Consider the following 18,131-nt stretch of genomic DNA (forward strand, 5'->3'; position numbering starts at 1 on the left):
TGCCTTTCTCAGCAGTAAATACAGATGAGAAATATTCATTTAGAATCTCAACTATCTCTTGTGGCTTTGCATGTGGACAACCTTAATAATTTTCAGGGGGTCTTGTTCTCTGACCAGTTACTCTTTTTCCCTTTATGTACTTTTAAAACGTCTTTGGATTATCCTTTACCTTACTAACCAAGGCCATTTCATGTCCCCCTTAAGCCTTCCTGATTTCTCTCAAGTATACTTTGACACCCTTTATACTCAAAGAATTCACTTGATCCCACTTCTTTACCTCTTCTCAGTCTCTGTCCCTGTCTATTTCTTAACTAAACATCACCCTCTCACCTTCCAGTCTTCATCTGCCCTCTCCCTTGCTACCTTACCACGAGAGTCGAAAAGGTTAGCAGTGGAAAAGCCCAGGTTAGACAGCATCCAAACAACAGGAGGGTCAACCTTTCAGTATCCTCACCATTTCTATCCTCTCCTTCTCCCATCTTTTCTTCCATTTCCATTTCCTTAACCCCTGCTTTGTAACTACTCAACATGAAACATTCAAACTGATCTTTACCATCTATTATTATGGTGGTCAACCCTTGCTTTATTGTTGTGGTTCTGTTCGCCGAGCTGGGAATTTGTGTGGCAGACGTTTCGTCCCCTGTCTAGGTGACATCCTCAGTGCTTGGGAGCCTCCTGTGAAGCACTTCTGTGATCTTTCCTCCGGCATTTGTAGTGGTTTGAATCTGCCGCTTCCAGTTATCAGTTCCAACTGTCCGTTGCAGTGGTCGGTATATTGGGTCCAGGTCGATGTGCTTATTGATTGAATCTGTGGATGAGTGCCATGTCTCGAGGAATTCCCTGGCTGTTCTCTGTTTGGCTTGTCCTATAACAGTAGTGTTGTCCCAGTCGAATTCATGTTGCTTGTCATCTGCGCGTGTGGCGAACAACAACGAACACCCGAGCTACAAATCCTCTCACAAACTTTGAACCCTTGTTTTAATTAAACAGTGAAATTAATTTATTTTAAAACATAACTCATTTATTTCAACAGCTTGCATCCAAGACTGGCTTTGCTACTTACTGAGCCAAAGGATGAAAATTCTGGTGATAATCCAAGATGGAGGAAGAGAAAAATTTGTGGCTTTAAGGGTTGTTCCTTTTTTGAGGTATTTTACATGTTGGAGCAGATTTCCTCGAATTCCAGGAGCAGTAATTACTGCTTTATAAGCTGTTGCATTGTTCTGGAACTTTGGGGAAAAATAGATCAAAACAACGGCACTTTAAAAAGGAAGAGAGGGAAAGGTCAGTGTGTGTGTGTGAGTGTGAGTGTGAGTGTGAGTGTGTGTGTGAGTGTGAGTGTGTGAGTGTGTGTGTGAGTGTGAGTGTGTGTGTGTGAGTGTGTGAGTGTGTGAGTGTGTGAGTGTGAGAGTGTGTGAGTGTGTGAGTGTGTGAGTGTGTGAGTGTGTGAGTGTGTGAGTGTGTGAGTGTGTGAGTGTGTGAGTGTGTGAGTGTGTGTGTGTGTGAGTGAGTGAGTGAGTGAGTGAGTGAGTGAGTGAGTGAGTGAGTGAGTGTGTGTGAGTGAGAGTGTGAGTGTGTGTGTGAGTGAGAGTGTGAGTGAGAGTGTGAGTGAGAGTGTGTGTGAGAGTGTGTGTGAGAGTGTGTGTGAGAGTGTGTGTGAGAGTGTGTGTGAGAGTGTGTGTGAGAGTGTGTGTGAGTGAGTGAGTGAGTGAAAATTGATCTCTGACACAGCAATGAATTTACATAGCTACTGCCTTTGCTGTTGGAGTTGTGGACAAAATGCAAAGAAAAATAAACAAACAATGAAATTCACAGCTGACCTTGGAGGAGACTTTGTGAGAGAGATCACAGCATAGGAGCAAATAAGTGCATGTTTTTAAAGTGTAACCTTGCTGTCTTTTTTTTAAATAGTGAGTACAGTGGGTTCTTTTTGGTTATATATTCTATTGAGATCTGTCTTGATTAAAATTTAAAAATATAAAACACAGGTACTAACTTAGCCTGGAACAGTGCTGTTTAGAGCAGTAAGATGGTGCTATTTTCTGGTCTGTAGATTGCTAAAGTGCAAAGAATAGCCTTTCATAGAGTCATGTACTCTTCTTGTCAGATGTGCGAGATTAGGGAAAATTTCCATGTTACTAACTATGATGTCTACAGTAAATGTGTTTGGTTATGAATCCTATCAAATCGCATGGATCAGTTGGAGTGGCAGTTAGAGCAATGAGGAATTTACAGGAGCTAAGGGGTGCAATGCAAAACAGTTATAGGAAGGGAGAAAAACTGCGGATACAGTCAGGTAGATGTGTTACTGCCAGAAAAGGTAGGAGGGAGAGGCAGGTAGTGCAGGAGACTCCTGTGGCTGTCACCATCTCAAAAAAGTATGTTGTTTTGGAAAATGCAGGGGACAGAGGACTCTCAGGGGAATGTAGCATGAACAGCCAAGATTCTGCTACAGAAATTGGCTCTAAAATAACGAGGGGTACATCAGGTTCCAAGCAATCAATTGTGAGGGGGAACTCTCTAGTCAGAGGCATGGACAGACAGTTCTGCAGCCGACAGCGAAAAATCAGAATAGTGTGTTGCCTCCCTGGTGCCAGTATCAAGGATATCACAGAGAAAGTGCAGAATATTCTAAAAGAACAGTGGGACCAAAAGGCCATTGTAAACATTGGAACTCAAGACATAGGAAGGAAAAAGGATGAGATTCTGAAGGAACAATATAGGAAGTTAGGAATTTAAAAAGGAGGTCCTCAAGGGTAGTAATATCTGGATTACTCCCAGTGTTACAAGCTAGTGAGGTTAGAAATAGGAGGACAGAGCAGATGAATGCGTGGCTGAGGAGCTGGTACGAGGTGAAGGGTTCACATTTTCGGATATTTAGAATATCTTCTGGGGTAGAATTGACCTGTAAAAGGACAGATTGCACTAAAAATTGGAAGGGGACTAATAAACTGGCAGGGAGCTGCGCTAGAACTGCTTGGGAGCATTTAAGTTACCAAAGTGGGGAGGTGGAACCCAGTGAGATAACGAGGAAAGTGATAAGTCTGAGACTGGCACAATTGGGAAAAGGAGCAAGTTAAACAGTCAGGGCAGGCAGGAACAAAGCAGACAACGAGGTAGGGCTGATAAGTTAAGCTGCACTTATTTCAATTCAAGAGGCCGAACACAGGAGGCAGATGAACTCTGGGTATGATAAGGAACATGGGATTGGGACATCAAAGCAATTACAGTGACGTGGCTCAGGGATAGACAGGATAGCAGTTTAATGTTCCAGGATACAAATGCTATAGGAAGGATGGGGGGGGGGGGGGGGGGGGGGGGGCAAGAGAGGAGGTTTAGTGGCATTTTGATAAGGTTTAACATTACAGCTGCACTTAGGGAGGATATTCCTGGTAACATGTCCAGGGAAGTTATTTGGTAGAACTGGATGTTCATCTCATTGGGATTGTACTATAGACCCCTTAATAGACAGCAGGAAATTGAGAAACAAATTTGTACGGAGATCTTAGTTATCTGTAAGAATACTAGGGTGGTAATGGTCACAAATTTCAACTTTCCAAACATAGACTGGGACTGTTATGGTTTTAAGGGTTTAGATGGAGAGGAATTTGTTAAGTGTGTACAAGACAATTTTCTGATTCACTCTGTGGATATATGTACGAGAGATGGTGCAAAACTTGACCTACTTTTGGGAAATAAGGTGGGGCAAGTGACTAAGGTGTCAGTGGGCATTTTGGCTGAGTTCAAAAGGGTAAATTTTTAAGGGGAGAGGAAAAATCCTTAAAAAGAACACAAGGACCAACTTTTTTTTAATACAGTATCGAATAGGAAAGGTTTGGAGGGATATGGGCCAAGCACAGGAAATTGGGACTAGTTTGGGAACATGGTGGGTGTGGACTGGTTGGGCCAAAGGGTCTGTTTCCTTGCTGTATGACTCTGTGACTCTAATATCAGATTCAAACACTTCCGCATTGCAATTAGATTAATGGATGAATAAATTTCTTACTATATCGCTCCTATGCTTCTTAAATAATGCAGCAAAATTGACAGTTATCCAGTCCAAGGAATCAATTCCTAGTTTTGGAAGTGAATGAAAATGCTTCAAAATTTTCCTTACCTGCTTCTTTCAAAACCCCAAGAAGAAACTACCTCTAGATCTTTAAAATTAATTTCTCTTCTACCTTTCATTTTACTTGTACTCAATCTAACTTCCTATGATTTATTTTTAGCTTTCTTCATATTTCTGGCACTGTAACCACATCCTTTGTAGTGACACCTGATATAAAGCAGATATTTTGTAAGGGTGACATCTCCTGATTTCCAATTAAAATATAACCTGTACCTGCATGTCACTGAGATGCTACATATCTTTTACCACCTTTAGCAAACATACTAGCTAACTACAAATAGAGGTAGGTCACTGGTTTCCCCGAGCCTATTTTGCCATCCAAAACAATCATGACTGGCCTGATTACTCCACATTCCGTCTACCCTGATAACCTTTTACCTTCTTACTTATCAAGAATCTAACTACCTCATTCAGTCTTAAACATATTCAAAGACTTAGCTTCCACTGCTTTGAGGAACACATTTCTAAAGACTGATTATCCTGTGTACAAAGAAAATCTCATCCATTTTAAATCTGTAATACCTTATTTTGAAACAGTGACTTCCATGCTCGATTCTCCCATAAACTGGAAGTACCCTTTTCGTATCTACTGTGTCATGAAGCCTCAGGATCATTGCCTATTACCCATCGAAACTTTAACAGACAGAAGTCTGAACTGTCCAACCTTTCCTCATCAGACAACCTGTCCACTTCATTTTAAATAAAGGAGCTACATTCACTATTTACTTTTCTAATAGAAACTTCTCTGGAAAAATTAGAAACAGTACATCAATTCTGTCATTTTAAGATGCTAAGATGAAGTCAATCAGGATTCAGATACTTGGCTTGCAGTTCCAACAATTTTCTCGAAACCACTTCCCAAGAAACTGGCATTTTCTGCAAGTTCACTCCTTGCCTTCTATTTGACTCTCTGACGCTGTTTAACCTTTTCAGTTAACCATGGGTGATCGGTCTGCCACTCTCTCTCTCACTGGAATGTAACTGTGCCCTTAAATGCCTGTCACTACATTGTGGTTGACCTATCCTTTAATTTGATTTGCCAGCTGACTTGCTTTCATGCCATCCTCACAATTCCTGCATTTTTAAGCTCAAAATACCAGGTTTGGACCGACTTCTCTCTCCCTCAAAATGAAAGTGAAACTCAAACATTATGATTGCTGCTACCTAGATTCATCTTTGATTTAACATAATTAATTAATCCCACCTCATTGCACAATTGTGGTTTCTGTCAATCAGAGACAAAATGGAAATTGCTGAAAAAACTCAGCATGTCTGGCAGCATCTATGGAGAGAAATCAGTCAACATTTCAGGTTGAGTGATCCTCAAGTTCTATTTTTGGTCATAGCTTGCTCTCGGGGCAGATGTGCTGTTTTAAGAATGTGTCTTAAAAATAACTCATCTCGGCTACCTTGGATCACTGGGGTATGTTTTGTGGTAAGCATAAATTCTACGAGAGAGACGGTTTGCACCTTAATAGGTTGGGGACCAGCATTCTGGCAGGCAGGTTTGCTACTGCAACACAGCTACATTTAAACTAAGTAGCAGGGGGGAAGGGGACAAACTGGATGTTTAAGAAGGAAATTGAAGGGAAAGTTAGAACAAGGGAAGTCAAGAAAGACAACTGTATCAATGAGGCAGAAAATTCAAAAAGGGATCATGCTGTAAGGTTGAGTGAAATAGGAGTTGATGGGAAGGCTGAGGGCAGTAACAAATTAAAAATACTATATATGAATGCACGAAGCATTAGAAATAAGATGGATGAGCTGGAGGCTCTTTTGGAAACTGGCAGATACGATATTGTGGAGATAACTGAGACGTGGCTTCAAGTGTACAGGGGCTGGGAAATGAATATTCAAGGCTACACGTGCTATCCTAAGGACAGACTGACGGGCAGAGGGGATGGGGTGGCGATGTTGGTAAGGGATGATATTAAGTCCCTTGCGCGGGGGGACCTAGAATCAAGGGATGTAGATTCAGCATGGATAGAGCTGAGAAATTCCAAGGGTAAAAAGACCCTCTTGGGTGTTATCTACAGACCCCCAAACAGTAGTCTGGATGTCGGATGTAAGTTGAATCAGAAGCTGAAATTGGCCTGTCGCAAAGATGTTACTACAGTTGTCATGGGGGATTTCAACATGCAGGTGGACTGGGAGAATCAGGATGGTCATAGAGTCATAGAGATGTACAGCATAGAAACAGACCCTTCGGTCCAACCCGTCCATGCCAACCAGATATCCCAACCCCATTTAGTCCCACCTGCCAGCTCCCGGCCCATATCCCTCCAAACCTGTCCTATTCATATATCCATCCAAATGCCTCTTAAATGTTGCAATTGTACCAGCCTCCACCACATCCTCGGGCAGCTCATTCCATACACGTACCACCCTCGGCGTGAAAATGTTGCCCCTCAGGTCTCTTTTATATCTTTTCCCTCTCATCTTAAACCTATGCCCTCTAGTTCTGGACTCCCTGACCCCAGGGAAAAGACTTTGTCTATTGATCCTATCCATGCCCCTCATAATTTTATAAACCTCTATCAGGTCACCCCTAAGCCTCCAACGCTCCAGGGAAAATAGCCCCAGCCTGTTCGCCCTCTCCCTGTCCCTCAGATCCTCCAACCCTGGCAAAATCCTTGCAAATCTTTTCTGAACCCTTTGAAGTTTAGTATTGGACCTCAAGAGAGAGACTTTGTGGAGTGCCTCCGAGATGGATTCTTAGAACAGCTGGTGCTGGAGCCTACCAGGGAGAAGGCAATTCTGGATCTGGTATTGTGCAACGAACCAGAATTGATCAGGGACCTCGAAGTGAAGGAGCCATTCGGAAATAGCGACCATAATACAATAAGCTTCAATCTGCAATTTGAGAGGGAGAGGGTACAATCGGAAGTGACAATATTTCTGTTGAATAAAGGGAATTATGGAGCTATGAGGGGCCAAAGTTCAATGGTGCAATACCTTAGCAGGGATGACAGTGGAGGAACAATGGCAGATATTTCTGTGTATAATGCAGAAGATGCAGGATCAGTTCATTCCAAAAAGGAAGAAAGATCCTAGAAGGAGGCTGTGGCTGACGAGGGAAATTAAGAAACATATAAAGTTAAAAGAGAAAAAGTATAACATAGCAAAGATAAGTGGGAAAACGGAGGACTGTGAAGCTTTTAAAGAACAACAGAGGATTACTAAGAAGGAAATGCGCAGAGGAAAAATGAGGTACGAAGGTAAAATGGCCAAAAATATAAAAGGAGGATAGTAAAAGCTTCTTTAGTTATGTGAAAGGCAAAAAAATGGTTAAGACTAAAATTGGGCCCTTGAAGACAGAAACAGGGAATATATTACGGGGAACAAAGAAATGGCAGAAGAATTGAATTGGTACTTCAGATCTGTGTTCACTGGGGAAGACACAAGCAACCTCCCTGAGGTAACAGTGGCTGAAGGAACTGAACTTAAGGGAATTTATATTTGCCAGGAATTGGTGTTGGAGAGACTGTTAGCTCTGAAGTTTGTTAAGTCCCCGGGGTCTAATGGTCTACATCCTAGGGTACTGAAGGAGGTGGCTCGAGAAATCGTGGATGCGTTGGTGATTATTTTCCAGAGTTCGATAGATTCAAGATCAGTTCCTGCGGATTGGAGGGTGGTTAATGTTGGACCACTTTTTAAGAAAGGTGAGAGAGAGAAAGCAGGAAATTATAGACCAGTTAGTCTGACCTCAGTGGTGGGAAAGATGCTGGAGTCTATTATAAAAAGGATGAAATTACGACACAGCTGGATAGTAATAACAGGATAGGTCAGAGTCAGCATGGATTTATGAAGTGGAAATCATGCTTGACTAATCTTCTGGAATTTTTGAGGATGTAACTCTGAAGATGGATGAGGGAGATCCAGTAGATGTAGTGTACCTGGACTTTCAGAAAGCTTTTGATAAAGTCCCACATAGGAGGTTAGTGAGCAAAATTAGGGCGCATGGTATTGGGGGCAAAGTACTAACTTGGATTGAAAGTTGGTTGGCTGACAGGAAACAAAGAGTAGTGATAAACGGCTCCATTTCAGAATGGCAGGCAGTGACCAGTGGGGTACCGCAGGGATCAGTGCTGGGACCGCAGCTTTTTACAATATATATTAATGATATAGAAGATGGTATTAGTTATAACATTAGCAAATTTGCTGATAATACTAAGCTGGGTGGCAGGGTGAAATGTGAGGAGGATATTAGGAGATTACAGGGTGACCTGGACAGGTTAGGCGTGTGGTCAGATGCATGGCAGATGCAGTTTAATGTGGATAAATGTATGGTTATCCACTTTGGTGGCAAGAACAGGAAGGCAGATTACTACCTAAATGGAATCAAGTTAGGTAAAGGGGCAGTACAAAAAGATCTGGGTGTTCTTGTACACCAGTCAATGAAGATAAGCATGCAGGTACAGTAGGTAGTGAAGGCGGCTAATAGCATGCTGGCCTTCATAACAAGAGGGATTGAGTATAGAAGCAAAGAGGTTCTTCTGCAGCTGTACAGGGCCCTGGTGAGCCGCACCTGGAGTATTGTGTGCAGTTCTGGTCTCCAAATTTGAGGAAAGACATTCTGGCTATTAAGGGAGTGCAGCGTAGGTTCACGAGGTCAATTCCTGGAATGGCGGGACTACTTTACGCTAAAAGACTGGAGCAATTGGGCTTTTGTACACCCTTGAGTTTAGAAGACTGATGGGGGATCTGATTGAGACATATAAGATTATTAAAGGATTGGACACTCTGGAGGCAGGAAACATGTTTCCGCTGATGGGTGAGTGCCGAACCAGCAGACACAGCTTAAAAATACAGGGCAGACCATTTAGGACAGCGATGAGGAGAAACTTCTTCACCCAGAGAGTGGTGGCTGTGTGGAATGCTCTTCCCCAGAGGGCAGTGGAGGCCCATTTAAAATTCATTTAAGAAAGAGTTGGATAGAGCTCTCAAGGATAGTGGAATCAAGGGTTATGGAGATAAGGCAGGAACAGGATACCGATTAAGGATGATCAGCCATGATCATATTGAATGGTGGTGCAGGCTCGAAGGGCAGAATGGCCTACTCCTGCACCTATTGTCTATTATCTATATGACTTTTCTGGTGTATACACAGATCAATATCCCCCATGATTTTGTATTTATTATTCAGGTGCTTGTACACTACTTCCAACTAGTGAATTCTTGCCTTTATCTCTACCCCAACCGTTTCTACATCCTGGTTTCCTCAAGTTGAGCTATCCCTCTTTATTGTGCTGGTACCATGATTAATTAATAGGTCCACCCCTCCTCTTTTTCCTAGCTTCCTGTCCATGCTAATCTTTCAATATTCAAGTTCCAATCTACATTATCCTGCAGCCATGTCTTTGTAATAGCTATATCATACATACGTCATTTTATTCTCGCCTTCAGCTCATGTTTTATTCTGAATGCTGTGTATTCAGTTACAGAACCTTTCACTTTGTTGTTTTATGACTTTTCTAATCTCTGCCCTTAGCTGTCGTTTTACTCTTCTATTCTTATTCCCCTGCCTTTCCTGTCAGTGTTTATCAATCATTGTCCCTGTACTAAATCTTTCTTTTAAAATATTTATGAAATCTTTAGAGCTGTTCTTGCTATTCAAGTCTTTTTTTTAATTTTTGCAGTTCCTATCATTTTGTTTTAAATCCCTTTATTGCTCTTTATACCTCTTGCTGTGCATAAGGCATCTCCTGCTGTTTAACTTTTAAAAAGTCTTTTGTTTGAATATTATTCCATTTGTCATTTGCCTTTTTTGACCAAGATTGTTTAATCATACAAGCTGAACTCTTGAAGTTCTTGAACTGTATATGCAGTGCTGATATTTTACCAGTTCATTTGTGGATACTTTTCACTGCTTATCAAAGTTTTATTCATCAACACTTATATAGAATACTATATAGAATCCCTATAGTGTGGAAACAGGCCCTTCAGCCCAACAAGTCCATACCGACCCTCTGAAGAGTTACCCAACCCAACCCATTCCCCTACCCTACATTTACCCCTTCCTAATGCACTTAATGCACACAACTCTGAACACTATTGTTGACACAATAATGGTTCTGAAAGCACTAACTTTGAAAACCGCATTAAAATCTAATCAATGTGATGATGTCATGCAGTCTTGGATAGGGAAAAGTGTCATCTGGCTTAAGATCCCAATATAGACATGTTATTAGTGTCTGCTGATTGGCTAGTTAAGCATAATAACCAAGATTAAATAATTCATACCTGTTGTTATAATGCAATAAACCACTTCATTAAAGCAACTGACTCTTCCCATTAAGACTCACTAGCAATTCATCCTCGACCACCGTTGACCATATAAATTCAGTCTAAAAGCCAGGATCAGCAGCAGCACCCTACCCTAGCGATTAACTGACAGTGGTTGCTTTGACCACATACAGAACAATTCAGTCCACCTATCTTATTGAACCAAGGTTAGCCTTACCTAAAACTATTAGCTTTTGTTCATGAAGCATCTCTTTGCTCCTTTGAGAACAAGTGAAGGTCAACATATTACTGTCGGTAACTAGTTGAGATTTTTTGACTAATGCAGATTCATTTACTCACCACTAAATATCAAATATTTATCACCTTTGATATAAAAACATGTGTAAATAAATGCCAATATCTACCAAAATTTCCCAATTAAATACAAGAATTTTTCCTTACTTCTCCACATAACCAAATTTCAAATGATACTTTTAATGACAGTTCCTCCTATTCTTAAAAAAAAACTTTTTTTCTTATTTTAGACAAATGGCAATTGGGTTTAACCTGGAGGTAGAAGGCAGGCTAAGACAGTAAAACTGGATAACCCTCATTAAATACCTATTTGCACATAAAGAAAGCTTTGCCCAATCAACACCATTTGCCACAAAAAATATTATTGCTCATTGCATTCGCAACTTATTATTGTGCAAATTTAGAGAAGTTTTTCACTCTTCTTCATCCCTTTTTAATAAGAAGGAATCATTATACACTCATTGTATTAAATGCATTCTCACAAAAAGAATAAGACGGGTTTTCAAATTTATGTCTCATTGACATAAGACATAAAAGAATAAAAATTCAACTCCAATTAATAAAATCATAATAATTAAGACAATTAAGGCCATTAATTTCACCTATGGCTTGAAAATATTTGACTTCTCACTTAGAAGTCCAATTTCAATAAATGCTCAACTTTAAGCTAACGATTGTCGGTTTCATTTTAATTCATACAGCTTCAATGAAAAAGCATTTCGACGAGTTGTTTGAAACCTGAAGGCAATGGCTCATGCCATTGCATAGACGCTGGCTATCCTACAAACTTGTCTTTTGTGAGTCATAAAAGCTCAGGAATAGGCTAATCAGATCATCATGCGTGCACTGGCTGAAAAAGAAAAAGAAAAGTAACAATTCATTCTAATCCTACATGGAGGTGGCAATGTGAGCCAGGGACCCCCAAAGACCAGCAAGGTCCACCCAGACAGCAGGGAAACGGAGTCTGGTGGCTCTGTAATCTCTGTAATGTTAAGACATGCAATGTATATATATATGAATGACGTGACCAATTGTACAGGTACCAAAGATTTATTTCTATGAATAAAGTATATTTTGAAATAAAAAAAGGTTTTGGTAGATTCTTCAGCTGTGCAATGACAAAACCCACCCATCTGCCACAAAATATATACTTCCCAGCAGGAGTAATTGGTAAAAAGAGCCCTGGTATGTTTTTTCTTTTCTCAACCAGGAGCACCAAGGGTAATCATAATATTCCCCACAACAACTCTACTACGGCTGAAGCTAGTTAACTCGGCATAGATGAAGGATTGTTATTGACTTGTGACCCTGTGCTGTTTATTTGATGTGCAGTTATATTAACTTTCTGCAAATTGCTGGGTCACCTGTGACAAAGAATCATGCTACACTGCTCAGATGTACTCAAAATTCTCCCAAAGTAAGTCAGCTACGTTAATCAAGTGATTTTTCCTGGGGAAGAAGGAAGGAAGAAAGGAAGAAAGAAAAACACCTTTTCTCTGTCAGCATTTGAGCACAGTATTTGAACATCAACAGCCAAATGGTACTGAGGTCAATGTTAATTATGAACAACCTGAAAATATTTAATTCCTATTTAATATTCATTCTAATATTATCAAAGTGGCTGGATAAGAAGTAATTTTCTTTTATTCTGTGGTATTTAACACATTCTATGCAGAAAAGGAGGCGCAGATTATGAACAGTACAATCAAGATCACCATGTTCAATAACGCAAAGCCAAACATCAACAAGTATCTAGGAAATAAGTGGATAAAAATTACATTTTGCAATCTTACAAAAATAGTATCAACCAAAGTGTAAGCAACAAAAAGCATCGACGGAAACAGAGCAATTTCCAAAAATAAAAATGTCACTTACCAAGTTCGCCATATAAATTGTTAACAGCCCTCGCCTGTAAACCAAAGAGACATTTAATTATGTACTGGATATTTAGTAAATATGGCTACATTACATTGGCTGAATGCATTTCTAGATAAAGGTGGTAAGAGTTTTTCAAATATTATATAAAAGCCTTTTTTGGGATGATATTGCAACATAAAATGGCCAGAAGCTGAATCGCAAAAATTGGCAAGTTTTTAATCTGAATGACATTTTTGTTAAAAATCACAACACCAGGTTATAGTCCAACAGGTTTAATTGGAAGCACACTAGCTTTCGGAGCGACACTCCTTCATCAGGTGATAGTAGAGGGCTCAATCCTAACATAGAATTTATAGCAAAAATTTGCAGTGTGATGTAACTGAAATTATACATTAAAAAATTGATTGTCTGTTAAGCCTTTCATCTGTTAGAATACAGTGATACACATGAAAGAAGTGAAACTATCACTATTCTAAAAGATGAAAGGCTTAACAGACAATCAATTTTTTAATGTATAATTTCTGTTACACTGTAAACTTTTGCTATAAATTCTGTGTTAGGATTGAGCCCTCCTCTAACACCTGATGAAGGAGCGTCACTCTGAAAGCTAGTGTGTTTCCAATTAAACCTGTTGTACTATAACCTGGTGTTGTGTGATTTTTAACTTTGTACACCCCAGTCCAACATCGGCATCTCCAAATCATGACATTTTTGTGAAATTTATAAATTCATCAAAATCTAGTCCCAGTAGCGCTGATCGTGAAATTCTCATCAATTGTTGTTAAAAGTCACCTGGTTAACCTATATCAGTTAGAGAAGGAAATCAGATCCACAGCAATGTCAATGATTCTCAGGTACCCTCTAAGGGATACAAGAAACCACTCCGTTCAAGAGCAATTAGGGATTGGCAACAATTGCTGGCCTTGTCAGTGAAGTCGACACCCCATGAAAGAATTTTTTAAAAACTGTGGAGAGGTGCTCAGTGGATCAGGGGCTTTCCAACCAGAAAATCAAAATCAAAGCCATCAGTCACCAAGGTTGCTCTGGCAGATTTTGTACAACAGTATAAGAGACTCCTCAAAACCATAAGCTATACTTTGAGGAGCTGGGATACAGGCTTGACTATATCAAGATTGATGAAGTTAGTGTGCTGGAAATTTTGGCAAACATTAAGATTCCTAAGTCCCCAGGGCCAGACCAGATTTATCATAGGCTGCTCCAGGAAGCAAGAAAGAAGGTTGCTAAGCCGCTGGCGAACATCTTTGCCTCCTCACTCTCCACGGGAAGCGTACCGAAGGATTGGAAGAATGCAAATGTTGTTCCTCTTTTCAAGAAGGGTAATTGGGAAATCCCTGGCAATTACAGACCAGTCAGTCTTACGTCTGCGGTCAGTAATATTTTGGAAAGAATTCTGAGGGAAAGGATCTATGACTATTTGGCAAAGCATAGCCTGATTAAAGGCAGTCAGCATGGCTTTGAGAGGGGCAGGTCATGCCTCACAAATCTTATTGAGTTCTTTGAGGAGGTGACAAGACAGGTTGACGAAGGTCAAGCAGTGGATGTGGTGTATATGGACTACAGCAAGGCATTTGATAAGGTTCCCAATGGTAGGTTCATCCATAAAGTCAGGAAGTATGGGTTACAGGGAGATTTGGCTGTCTGTATTTAGAATTGGTTGGCTAACAGAAGGCAGAGAGTGGTTGTAGATAGAAAATATTATACCTGGAGGTCAGTGTTGAGTGGGGTCCCGCAGGGCTCTGTTCTTGGGCCTCCGTTCTTTGTAGTTTTTATAAATGACTTGAATGAGAGGGTTGAGGGGTAGGTTAGTAAATTTGCAGATGACACAAAAAGGTTGGAGGTGCCGTTGATAGTATCAAAGGCGATTGCAGGCTGCAACGCGACATAGACAGGATGCAGAGCTGGGATGAGAAATGGCAAATGGAGTTCAGCCTGGACAAATGCGAAGTGATGCATTTTAGAAGGTCGAACTCGAATGCTGACTATAGGATTAAAGACTGGATTCTTGGAAGTGTGGAGGAGAGGGATCTTGGTGTTCAAGTACATAGATCCTTCAAAGTTGCCACCTAAGTGGATAGGGTTGTTAAGCAAACATATGGTATTTTAGCTTTCATTAACAGGGGGATTAAGTTTTAGAGCCGCGAGGTTTTGCTACAGCTCTACAAGTCCCTGGTGAGACGACACTTGGAATATTGTGTCCAGTACTGGTCTCCCTACTATAGGAAAAATACAGAGGCTTTGGAGAGGGTGCAAAGAAGGTTTACCAGGATGCTGCTTGGACTGGAGGACTTGCCTTATGAAAGAGGTTGACTAAGCTTGGACCTTTCTCTCTGGAGAGGAGGAGGAAGAGAGGTGACCTGATCGAGGTATACAAGGTAATGAGAAGAATGGATAGAGTCAATAGCCAGAGACTTTTCCCCAGGGCAGGACTGACTGGCACGAGGGGTCATAGTTTGAAGATATTAGGAGAAAAGTATACAGGGGACGTCAGAGGAAGGTTCTTTACGCAGACAGTTGTGAATGCATGGAATGCGTTGCCAGTGATGGTGGTGGAAGCAGAGTCATTGGGGACATTTAAGCGACTGCTGGACATGTGCATGGATAGCAGTGAATTGAGGAGTAGGTAGGTTAAGTTATTTTATTTTACATTAGGATTAATCCTCGGCACAACATCATGGGCCAAAGGGCCTGTTGTGTGCTGTACTTTTCTACGTTCTATGTTCTATAGGAGCAGAATTAGGCCATTTAGTCCATCAAGATAGCTCCACCATTCTCAACGACATTGTTTGGGTTGAGATAGGTTTCTCAATCCCATTCTCCTTTCTTCTCCCCTTAATCTGTGAAGCCCTTACTAATCAAGAACCTATCTACAGGTATTTCTATCTTCAATACACTCAATGAATTAGACTCAATAGCCTTCTGTGACAATGAGTTTCACAGATTCACCACTTTCTGAAGAAATTCCTCCACATCTTAGGTCTAAAGGGTCATCCCTTCACAGAGGCTGTGCCCTTGGACCCTAGTCTCTCCTACTAATGGAAACATCTTCTCCAAATCAGCTCCATTCTCTCAGTACTTCTCTAAGTTTAAATGAGCCTTGTGCACTCTCAGCAGTACATTTCCGCTCTGTATTCCAGCCCTCTTACAATGCTAATGTTGCATTTGCCTACCTGTCAACTGAAACTGCATGGAGAAAGTGAGGACTGCAGATGCTGGATATCAGAGTCAAAAAGTGTAGTACTGGAAAAGCACAGCCAATCAGATAGCAGCCCAGGAGCAGGGGAGACGGCTTTTTGAGCATAAGCTCTTCACCAGGAATGTGGGGGTGGCCCAAGGGGGCTGAGAGATAAATGGGAGGGGTGTGGGGCTACGGGGGAGGTAGCTAGGAATGCAATAGGTGGATAAAGGTGGGGAGTCATGGTGATAGGTTGGAGTGAAGGGTGGAATGGATAGATGGGAAGGAAGATGAACAGGTAGGACAGTGCCAAGTTGGAGGGTTGGATATGGGATGAGGTGGGGTATGGGAAGATGAAGAAACTCATGAAATTGACATTGATCCTGTGTGGTTGGAGAGTCTCAAGGTGGAAGATGAGGTGTTCTTCCTCCAGGTGTCAGGTGACTAGGATTTGGCAGTGGAGGTGGCCCAGGACTTGCATATCTTTGGCCTAGTGGGAGGGGGAGTTGAATTGCTCAGCCACAGAGCAGTGGGGTTGATAAATGCATATGTCCCGGAGATATTCTGTGAAACGTTTCGTAAGTTGGCGCCCCGTCTCCCCAATGTACAGGAGACCAGATCGAGAGCAATGGACACAGCAGATAAGGTGTTTGGAGGTACAGGAAAATCTCTGCCAGATGTGGAAGGATCCTTTGGAGCTTTGGATGGAGGTGAAGGGAGAAGGTGGCTGTGGCAAGAGAAGGTGCCAAGAGTGGAGCGTGGGTTGGTTTTCTTGGGGGTGCGCGGGTTAAACTTTATAGAATCCTGAATTAATACTCCCAAGTACCTTTGTGCTTCAGATTTTCAAAGCCTTCCCCCATTTAAAAAAAATGTCTTACACCTCTCGCCAACAAAGTGTAAAACCTCACATCTTCCCACACTGGATTCCATCTGCTACTTCTTTGCCCACTCTCCCCTCCCTGTCCAAGTCATTCTACAGCTTCATTACTTCCTCAACACCAATTGTCCCTCCGCCTACCTTTGTGGCATCTGCAAATTTAGCAACATTGCCCATGTTCCTTCAGCCAGATCATGAATGTATAATGTGAACAGTTATGGTCCCAATGCTGACACATTCAGAACTGAACTAGTCACTTGCTACCATCCTGAAAAGGACCCCTTTATGCTCACTCTGTCTTCTGCCAATCCTCTATTCATGCCTGTATCTTGCCCCTAACATCATGGGCTCTTATCTTATTTAGCAGTTTCCTGGATGGCACTTTGTTAAAGACCTTCTGGAAATCCAAATACAGCATGTCCACGGGTTCTCCTTTGTCTAACTTACTCGTTATCTCCTTAAAGAATTCAATGGCTCAAGGATGAGAGAATATATCACAAATCTGGAAGAAGAAAAATGAAAAAATAAAATCTTAAGAAAATAACTAATTTTAACCGTGCCCATAAACTTGCCTCATAAGACTGCAAGCCAGTCATTGTAAATCGTGCTCCAGTTGCAACTTGCAAGATGTGATAACTATAATATTTGACTTTCTATTCCATTCGGGATAAGTTCAAACTTCCACTGATCACCTCTGCTCTCAATCACTTTAGTGGTTTTCAAACACCATCCACTACTCATCTAAGTACAGAAACAGCATTATGCCTTTTCCAAGTTTGACAAACAGATCCAGCAGCATAATTTGAACCAAAAGTACAAAAGGTAGCTACAACATTCCAAGAGCGTAAGTCTATGTATATACAATGTATATCAAAGCCAATATCAAATGTCACTCATTACCAGATGCGTTAGTCAAGAAACATCACAGCATGGTTTCTGTTTTCCACTATCTATTTTAATTTACCGTGAAGGCTAAAACTAATATCATATTTCAGGCTGTTAAATAGATTAAATTTTGATATTCATGATTTGGGAGTGCAGTTTTTCCATCAGTCATTCCCTTTAAAATTTGTCCTTTTCTTTAACAGCTTCCAGCAGACCAAGCTATCTGCCCAGAATTCCCTGATGATCTTGGACACGCACCAACTTCTGCATAGTACTCTCAGTGCTTCTGTGACAAGATTTAGGCTGTGAGGCTTAGGATGGATACTTCACAACAGATTTGGGCAGTGATCAGGATGACTATTCAGGTTTGAACATAACATAACCTAGTTGTCCAGCAATTGTAATTAAAGTCACCATAGGCCTAGAGGACAATAGGGCTGACTTTAATCGGAGAGTCTCCACACCACAAGGGGTGATGTTGAAAAGGTACTGAAACCTCACCCAGTGGAGGACTTCTACCTGCACTATTGGCTTCACTTTGCATCACAAATCACTTGTCCAGCCAACTGAACTAACAAATATTCTATCAGCAATCATAGACAAAAAAAAGACTAGAGGGCATTGCAAGA

General features: G+C 41.2%; 1 protein-coding gene across 4 annotated transcripts in view; it reads right to left on the reverse strand.

Annotated features, from left to right (window-relative positions):
* Positions 1–18,131, reverse strand: part of tmem135 (transmembrane protein 135) — a 544,027-nt gene that overhangs the window by 413,086 nt on the left and 112,810 nt on the right. For all 4 annotated transcript variants that reach the window (XM_043691564.2, XM_043691565.2, XM_043691563.2 and 1 more), the window contains exon 4: positions 12,545–12,578. In XM_043691564.2, coding sequence (XP_043547499.1) covers positions 12,545–12,578 — 34 coding nt within the window. The remainder of the gene's footprint in view (positions 1–12,544; positions 12,579–18,131) is intronic.

The sequence above is a fragment of the Chiloscyllium plagiosum genome, unplaced genomic scaffold (genome assembly GCF_037043375.1).
Source record: "Chiloscyllium plagiosum isolate Xiang-an unplaced genomic scaffold, Cpla_swu_hap1 HiC_scaffold_6, whole genome shotgun sequence".
Lineage (NCBI taxonomy): Eukaryota > Metazoa > Chordata > Chondrichthyes > Orectolobiformes > Hemiscylliidae > Chiloscyllium > Chiloscyllium plagiosum.